The sequence below is a fragment of the Anopheles coluzzii genome, chromosome 2 (assembly GCF_943734685.1).
Source record: "Anopheles coluzzii chromosome 2, AcolN3, whole genome shotgun sequence".
In the NCBI taxonomy this organism is placed as follows: domain Eukaryota; kingdom Metazoa; phylum Arthropoda; class Insecta; order Diptera; family Culicidae; genus Anopheles; species Anopheles coluzzii.
The window spans coordinates 110,724,823-110,734,378 of NC_064670.1; the positions used below are offsets into that span (position 1 = coordinate 110,724,823).

General features: G+C 46.4%; 2 protein-coding genes across 2 annotated transcripts; one reads left to right on the forward strand and one right to left on the reverse strand.

Moving 5' to 3' along the window:
* The first annotated feature begins 418 nt into the window (after positions 1-418).
* On the forward strand, positions 419-5,744 carry LOC120952078 (uncharacterized). The gene is made up of 6 exons (XM_040371194.2): positions 419-801; positions 3,909-4,027; positions 4,166-4,320; positions 4,443-4,592; positions 4,762-5,026; positions 5,126-5,744. The coding sequence occupies exons 1-6, from the start codon at positions 625-627 to the stop codon at positions 5,553-5,555; spliced, it is 1,296 nt and encodes a 431-aa protein (XP_040227128.2). The 5' UTR covers positions 419-624; the 3' UTR covers positions 5,556-5,744.
* LOC120952076 (cactin) lies at positions 1,002-2,922 on the reverse strand. The gene is made up of 2 exons (XM_040371192.2): positions 2,836-2,922; positions 1,002-2,740 (listed from the first exon to the last, which is right to left on the reverse strand). The coding sequence occupies exons 1-2, from the start codon at positions 2,905-2,907 to the stop codon at positions 1,112-1,114; spliced, it is 1,701 nt and encodes a 566-aa protein (XP_040227126.2). The 5' UTR covers positions 2,908-2,922; the 3' UTR covers positions 1,002-1,111.
* Positions 5,745-9,556: the final 3,812 nt, after the last annotated feature.

The following is a 9,556-nucleotide window of genomic DNA, read 5'->3' on the forward strand; positions in this document are numbered from 1 at the left end:
CTATAAAAACGCATTGAGCTGCAACCGTTGCAACACACTCGATACGGTTTAGTGCAACGGTGCACATATCGGCAACACATCCATCCCCCAGCAGCAGCAGCAGCAGCACCATGGATTCGGTTCGGCAGGAAATTAGCCAGCGGTACAACTTCGATCTTCCTACCATGGACGTCTACAGGACGGAAGATACGGCCATCATGGGCATGGGACTGCCGCCGGAGAAGCTACTGCGGGAGTGTTGTTACATCTTTCAGCAAGCCACTGCTAAACGAATGGTGAGTGAGTGCTGAGGCTGTGAGGGAAAAGTGTTCTGAAGAGCCAAAATCGTCCGGCAAGAAATACCAAACAACGATGGACCCCTCGGTCGCTGTTGCGCTCTTATCGCTTCGCGCAGCAACCATCCGTCAAAAGTGCGCACCACAGTGTGTGTAAACAAAGCGCAGTTCGTGTCGTGCGTGCGTACACGAGTGCACGGTGCTCCAAACAATAAAAGCAGTCGTGCTTTGTACCTACGGAAAAGGATTCTCCTAGCAAACGTGTACCGGAAGCAGGAAGTGGTCGCTCTATCGGAACTAGAATTAGCGTGCTTTGTTGTTGTTGTTGCTGTGCCAGTTTGGAGCGGAAATGGAAGGTTCTACTGCTACCGTGCAGCGGCGGGAAGTGCCAATGAACCATCTTTTCGATGGCGGTGCACTGAACGTGTACGATCAGCAGGTGGCCAACCTGTCGGCCGGTGCACCGGGGCCGGATTTGCTTGGCAAGAGTGCGCAATTCTTTCAGCAAGCTACCGAAGAGCGGATCGTAAGTAAGAGGCGATGTAGAATCCCGCAATCACATGCTTACTGTCCGGGATGATTGTGCGTGAATTGCGATAAGAGATTAGCGGGCGGGGAGAACAAGTGTGGGGACGATTTATTTCGCTTCTAAATCATATTAATTATCTCAAATCACTGCCAGTGCTTGAATAAGCTTTTTGAAATACTTAAAACTAGTCATTTCGGTCTATTTTACCATACAAATCTGTACTTTATTAGTCAATTGCTTACGTGCGCACTTAAATAATACAACATAAAATCCCCCCCCCCCCCCCCCTTTCCCCCACGCTTTCCACTTAACGGCGGTAGCGGTAGCGCTTGAAGTGGAACCATAGCTGGAAAATGTTGTTCTGGAACTGGCACCGGAACCCCCGCTTGTAGCTAAACTCCCACTCGCGGTTCACAATCTTAAACGCAATGTCCTCGTACGGTGGCCCAGCATGGAAGCGCAGCGTCGCAAAGTCGCCATTATCCGAGCACGGGGTCAGGAAGTACTGTGGCGTCGTGTTCTTGTTGATCAGATCCGGATAGAAGATGTTAAACTTGTAGCCCTGCACAATCTTCGGCGGCGGATTGTCCATATCGTAATGCGTCTGGTTGTACTTGTTCCACTCGAAGCCGGTGTGGACGCGATTGAAGTAGCGTGGTTTGCGTGGCCGATACTTGTCCGACCACAGGTAGACCTGCGAGTCGACACGCGTTTCGACGGAAAATTCGGCCTCATCGTTGTCCATGCCGCGGCGTGCCTCCTTGCGCAGCAGCATCTCCTCGCGCGAGTACAGCTCCTCGTCCTGGTTGATGCCGAGCACCTTCTGCCGCAGCAGATCCAGTATCTCTTCGTCCTTGTCTTCGGTGATGATTTCGATGCCGGGCTCTAGGTCACCAGGTTGCAGGTACTTCGGCTCATAGCCACCCTTTTTGTACTGCTCGAAGCACTCGTTCAGCAGGTCCGATTCGTAGGTGTCTTGCGTGGGTTTGCTCGGTCCGGCCGCTTCAGTTTCGGACTGGACGGCCGCACTGTCCCTCGAGGAGGAGTCGTCCGCTTGTCCCAGCCCGGACGGACCCGCCTCATCGTCTTCCGACTGTACCTCCTTCTTTACCTGCTGCTCTTGCTCCTGCTTCAGTAGCTCGAGCTTGCTGCGCAGATTCTCCTGGTGCCGGTCGCGCAGTCTCGCCCGTGCCATGTGTGCCTTCAGCTGTGACAGCAAACTCTCCCAGTAGCCAATGTCGAGCCCGTCCTGCTGGCTGCCAATTTTCTCCTCAATCTTCTTCTTGAGGTCTTCCAGCTGTTGGGCCGTTTTGCCGCGGAAAATCTGCGTCACATCCTTCGCCACGCTCTGGTGGATGCCTTCGCGACGCCCGGCAGCAATGCGCTGCTTTTCCGCCTCCACCTTGCGCAGCTTGTGAATTTCATCGTCCACGATGATGGTTAGATCGGTCCAGAAGTCCAGATTCTTCCCCTTCTCCAGCTCGTTGTACACCTTGATGTCGACCAGCAGGTCCTCCAGATCGTCCAGCCCCAGCCCGTTCAGGTACGTGTACGGTTCGTGCATCTGCATCTCGATCGATTCCTCCAGGTTTTGCTCCGAGATGTACTGGGCGAGCAGGTCGATCGGTTTGGCCCGCCCGTCCTGTATGCGGATCTTGCTGCGCAGCTTCGCCTGCTCCAGATGGAACGTTTCCTCCTGCCGCTGCCACTCGTCGAACTGGGCCGCCTCCTTCGAGCGCTGCATCAGATACATATCGTCTTCCCGCTGCTGCTGCTGGTGCTCTCGCTCCAGCCGGCGCTTTTTTATCTTTTCCAGCTCGATCACATTCTCGAGCTGCGTTTTCCTATTCAGTGCCTCGAGCTCGCGCCGTGAGATGTCCTTCAGGCCCTGCTTCTCGAGCTTCTTCTTCCACACGAACGGGGCGGACTTTTCACTCTGTTCACCCCACATCGTGCTGGAGGAAGAGGTAAGGAAGGTGTTGTTAGTGGAAATCGTTGGAAACTTTGTGTTTTTCACTAATTTTCACGTACTTTTTCACGACACGGATGCTGTGGCTTGTAAAACTGTAAACAAACTGTGTTGATTCGCTTGAGAGCTGTCATGTCCAGTGTGGCCAGATTATTTTGGCAGATTTTGGTAGGAGCACCAAAATTTTAGGAGCATTTCTGCATACACCGAGGCTGCAGGTGAGAGATGGCTGTGAGAGTATTGTCAACCGGTTTCTCACGCCAGTGTGTGTAGAAGCTCCGAAAAGCGTCGAGATGAGACTTTCACAATGTTGTTGAAAAAATCCATTTTAGCGCTAAGGTGAGGTCAAAAAAGTTTATTTTACTTTTTAATAATATTTCTACGAATATTAGACTGCAAAAATGCAAACTATAATTAATTGTTCGTCATAAACTGTCAATTCAATTTTTTCTCAGTTTCATCGTTCTTTGCATGCCGAGGAGATTTCTCTCACCGAAAATGCTGTCAGTCGCTGTCAAAGCACTTATTTTCTCAGCTGCATTCTCGGTGTATGTAGAAACGCTCTCATACTTAAAGTGAGGAACTTTTAAGAGTGCCTGTGCATATCCATTTGTTTCATTCAACAGACCTCCGATTGTTCTCAAATATCGTGTAAAATTGTGAAAATTTAGGATAGATTTAGGAAAAGCATATAGATCAATGATTTGGGAAATAGTTTTATAACTTTTCGGTCAGTTTTATAAAAAAAATCTGTGAATTTCGGTTGTTTTAGGGTGGTCATCTGTGAATCGGTAGGCATATCAAAAATCGGTTGGAATACAGATAAATCGGTACTTCTGGTCACTCTGGTCATGCCATGAATGCTGTCAAAAGGCTGGCAAATAGAATATTTCACAAATTGACATGTAGATGGCGTCACCGTCGCTCCGTTTCACGTTTGAAATGAGCGTTAATGAAAAGTAATTCAAAATCGGATATAAAGTACAAACAATAACACTTCTTAGAGACTTTTTACGTTAATATTGTACTTATTGTATTACACAACAACTTTAAACGTACATTTTGTCTGTACTGCATATTAAATCTTTGTCTTTTTGCGTATTAAAATTCTTTGCTTTATTTTATTTCATTCCAGAAATATGAGCTAAAAAATTCATCCTTCCTCTTCCAATACGGTCCATCGATTGGTACGACGGAATTTCGCAAATCGCTCGCCTCCTTCCTTGCCGACGGCTATCGGAGCGAGGTAAACATGTAAGTGATACCGGTTTGATGCTACTGCCCAATTCGGCTATCAGTATGCCCGGATTGTGTCGGTTGTACTATCAGGCGGAACCCAACCGTTGATTCATCACTCTCCCACCACCCACTTCTTTCCACACACACAATCAGGTCCGATCTGGTTCAAACCAGTGGTGCGACGAACGGGCTGCACCTGATACTCTCCACCCTGGTCGATCTGGCGGGCGTAATATTCGTCGACGAGTACACGTACATGATAGCGCTCGAAACCATCGCCCAGTTTAATACCATGAAAATAGTACCAGGTAGGTGTTGAATCTTATCGCGCAGCAAGCAAGGGAAGCAAGCGGAAGTGCGGTCACCCCTCTTCCCCCTCCCCGCACTCCTTGTTAAATGTGAGTTTTCTATTTGTCCTTCGGGAGATTAGTGCCCCTCGACGAGGACGGCCCTAACATCGCCACTCTGCAGGCGCTGATCGATCAGCACCGGTTCGAGCCGACGAAAGGGAAACTATTTTGGGGCGTTTATTACACGATGCCGACGTTCCACAACCCGACCGGTATCGTCTTCTCCGAGGGTAAGTGTGCTAAGGCGCCTAATGTTCGTGTGTGTGTATGTGCGTGATGGGAATTGCTGATAATGAAAACCCTTCCCCAAATAATGCCGCTGGGCATTATTCCCCATTGTACTTGTTGGAATTGCATGGATTTTTTCTTCTTCTTCTTTTTGGTTCACTTGATGCACAGCAAAGTGTCAACAGCTGATAAAACTCGCTCGCGCAACCGACATCTTGATTGCGTGTGACGACGTGTACAATTTATTGCACTACGCTGATCCGGACGCGCCACCGCCAAAGCGCCTGTTCGCGCGCGACATTGCCGACCTGGGCCGGGTGGAGGGATGGCGCGGCAACGTGATCTCGAACGGATCCTTCTCCAAGATCCTGTCGCCCGGCATACGGCTCGGCTGGATGGAGTGTCCTCCGCGCTGTGTCGAAGCATTCCGCAACAGGTAGGAGGGGGCGGGTGAGGGGTTCGTCGCCTACAAAAAGGGCTTTGGATTCTGAGGAGAATGATTTTAATGCATGCAAATTCCTTTCCCCCCCCCCAGTGGAGTGCTCATGAGTGGAGGTGCGGCCAACAACTACACCGGCGGTGTAGTGGCCACCCTCATCCAGATGGGCCTGGCACGGCGACAGCTGGACCACTACCGCACCAACTACGCCGCACGGCTGGACGCGATGGCGGAAACGCTACAGGCGCACCTTCCCGCCGGCTGCAGCTTCCGCAAACCGAACGGCGGGTACTTCGTGTGGATCCGCTTCCCATCGCACATCGACTGTGCCGAGTTTAATCGGTACTGTTTGGAGAAGTATCGCGTTTCCGCCATTCCCGGCGTACGGTTCTCTTTCGCGAAGGAGGCGCGCCACTTTCTGCGCCTCACGTTTGCGTTCCACGAGCCGGATTATCTGCGCCGCAGCGTGCGGACACTGTGCGAGGCGGCCAGGGAGTATCTGGAGATAGCTGCCAGCACAGTGTAGCTTCCCCTAGCCCACCCATCGACTTCTTGATCGACGCAAATCTGTTATCTGTGCGATACTTTACGACGGTACAGAGCAAAAGGCTACGATATAAAGCAGCACAGGCAAATACTATTTATAGATCTGTAAAAAAAATAAATAAATAAAAACGACCCCCGCCGTGTAAGACACATATCGGTGGCAGAAAGATTGCACGTTATTTACACTTTATTACCCGCCCTGTGTTTGAAGTTGCTGATTGAATGCAAACGGCCCGGTCGCGAGTACGCCTCGAATTTGCGCTCGCTCCGTCCAACTGTCACGTGTTTGGCGCGTACGCATTGCGCCCGGAGCAGGGAACAAGTGGCCCAAAGTGGCTGGCAAACATTGTTCGTAGGACCGCGTAGGAGCGTTGTGCAGCGCTGTGCATTGAATGCAATTATCTCTTTGGTGAAGATGCATGCGCGCTCTTGGTACGCGAAGATATGATGACGCGATGGGTGTTTACGACGGCTTGTTTACGCTGTACGTGGGAAATGGAAATTTTTCCACCAACCGGTCGGTTCGCCAGGAAATGGAAGGTTTAATTAAGCGAGTATAGGTGGCCTATACCGAGGCGCCAATGTTTGGAATTGTATCGCACTAAATTAAGACCGATAGGTGGAAGGATTAAAGGTCTGGTATGTGTTTTAAGTGTAGCGCCATTCAATCATGCCAATGAGAATTTACATTTTTTGCCATCAAACAAACCAGAACAAGTTTTAACGTGTTATCAACTGTTTTGATCGTTGAATTAGAATACAGAGAAGCACTGTTGTTACGCCTGGTAACAGTATATTGAGTAGCTGGAAAGACTTTCTTAGAACTGGCTTATTTGGACTTTATTGCGCAGTTTAAAAATTAGTCTGTCTTCTGTCGCTTGACTTTTGCTACTGCCTCGAAGGCGCCTTTTTGTTCAACAGCTGATCTATGTTGAACCCGTTTGACCCTGCTTAACGACCTTAGTCGAACTTATTTCTAATTGGCCCTAAAATCGCTAATATAGTTGTCTCATGTTAAGGGTTATCTTTCTGACCTTGTCTGTCCAGCAGCGCCATCTGATGTTTTCATAATAAATTATTCGAGCTGTCCTTGACAGCTCGTTGTTTTGATAAACATTACCGCCGTTGTTCTGCACGAGGTAGATGTCGTGCCAATACAGAGAATTAGAATACAGAGAAGCACCGTTTATCCGAGTACCTTTTATCCGGCTCTCCGTTTATCCGTGCTGTTGAGAAATGACAGTTCAATATAAAGGTGACATTGCGTTCTGAGGAGGATATTTGAAAAGAAAAAAAAAACGGTTCTCACAGCACATTATCATAGCAAAAAACACTATAATTCATGGCAAATTTCAAATATTCTCATTGGAAAAACATAAAGTTAATAAAAATCTGCTAATTTGTATCAAAACATAAGATAAATTTCAAACAAAAATCAAGAATCTGTGATTAAATATATTCTTTGACACATTATCTGTGTTATTCGCATATCCGGACGAGGTCAAGTCCCGATGAGCACGGATAACCGGCGCTCCACTGTAATTACAACAAAAAGCAATTCTGATTCGTTGCGCATTATTACACTAGCGAGAAGAATTGTCATATCAAATTCCTCGCTGACATCAGTCTTGACTAGTGTTTGGTAAATCTGATTCAAATTCATAAATCTGAATGAATCTTTGAAATGATTAAAAAAATCTGAATCTCGGTTGATAAGATTGATGAATCTCAATGACCCAAGCGCCACAGATTAAGCTTAAACGACTGGAAAATTGAATATCCATAGAAAAAAAATGAAAGCTCCACAGCTTCATTGGTTTGATCAATAGATGGCGTATTACAACTCATCATTATATTGCTATCCTTTTCTTGCAATGTGTTTCGACAAGTTTCATCTTATCATGACCTATATAGCCTTCTAGCTTTCTGAGCAAAAATCTATATGAATGGTCGTGTGGTCAGATACGTGGGTATCAACACCAACGACCATTACTCAAATCTCACTTGCTTCTGTGCTGGTGGTTTTCGTTGGAGTTTTGTATTTAAACAATCGTATCGCCGTTCTAGTTCTAGCGATGCATAACTTCAATGCGAAACCATACAACAGTACAGAGGAAATGAGAAAGCTCTCCTCCAAGCGATGAAGCTCAACTGGTTGGGGTATCCCACCAACAGAGAGCGCCACCAGCTTTTTCGCTATTTTTAGAATGCATGAGTCGTTTGCCGTCTGCTAAACGAAGTCTTTCTTTATTCCGTTTAGGTAGAGAACTTGAGTCGTTTAGAAGCCGTTTAGTGGTCGTTTAGTGGATTTGTGGCACTTGGGGATTCATGAATGTACAAAGATTCATGAATCCCGAAAGATACAAGAATCTCGAAAGATTCACGAATTTCAAAGGATTCTTAAATCTCCAAAGGATTCATCGAGCATGAGCTTCCTATTATTCTTCTTAGCGTAACAACCTACGTGGTCTTCTTATTCTATTTGGCGTAACGTCTTACGTGGATATGCTGGCCTATACAGGCTTTAGAGACTTAATTCATTACCACGCAGCCGGATAGTCAATCCTTGCTACGGGAGGACAGTCCATTTTGGGCTTGAACCCATGACGGGCATGTTATTGAGTTGGTCGAGTTGACGACCGTACCACGGGACCACCCCACGTGGGCCTGCGTGGCCATGGCAGCCTATAAGAATTTTCGAGACTTCTTGGCAAGTACCACTTAGCCGGAAAGTTTGTTTTGCTACGGAGAAACGGTCCATGTGAGGCTTGAACCCAAGACGGGCATGTTGTTAGGTGGGATCGCGCAAACTCAATATTTTGAAAAACATACATCTCTAAAGATTAATGTAGATCTGTAGATATATGAATTTCAATGGACTCATGAATCTTTCAAGATTCATGAATGCTTGAGGATTTATGAATGTTTTTGAGATTCATGAATCCTTGGAGATAAATAAATCTTTTGAGATTCATGAATCTTTGAAGAGTCGATTCGAGATTCGTATCACTCATCACTGAAGATGGAGATTAATGAATCTCCAAGAAAGATTCATGAAACCCAATACCAGTCTTGACAGAAGAATTGCAAAATTCACCTACCCAGCAGTACCACGCAGTCAGATAGTTAGTCTTTACTAGGGAAGGACCGTTTGGATCGGAATCGATCATGTCGTGGCTTGCTGGTTAGTTAAATAGTTGGAGTGGATCCGCTCCTGTTGAGGATCCTGGATGGATTCAATCCTATCCTTTTTTATGAACTTTTTCCAATTAGGTATCCCCATTATATTGTAATGTGATAGCATAATTTAAATAGATTTCCCAATTTACTTATCTATTTTAAACATTAAATTCTTACCTGTAAGACACATAAAACCCTGCTGCATTCATTGATGCAGACGTAGACCTGAACATGCCACTGCCACTAATGGCCATGCTATTATTAGGTTGAAATTCAATCATGAAGGACAAAAACTGGGACAAACTCATTGCAAAGGAGGAACAAAGAGCAGACAACATGGCATAAATATAGATTTTTATGCGGTTTTTTTTCCTCAAATGCACAACTTTACGGCATGGCCGTTACCTCGATTCGAATTCTAAATAAAACTTATATTCCACCGTCTCGTCCTTCCAGAAGGGACAAACGGACATCCCGAACATACAAACACATATAAATATAAGTCCGTTTTCAGAATAAATTACCTCATCAGCGACAACCTAGGTGAGGTGTTCTAATTCTAATAAAACAACCATTTATCTGTCTAAACCGGGCCATTAAGGCGTAATTTCAACTTAAACAGTTCTTTCATATGCTGTCCATAAATTAGACCATAAACGATTGATCGTCTTTAAAACCGACCTGCACTGAATGAAATCATTAAAACAAGATCGCGTTAGTACTTCCCTCACACCATGATCCTTTGTTTTAGTGGAGGGTTGAAATTAACCATCCCCAACAACTAACAATTTACTCTGTATG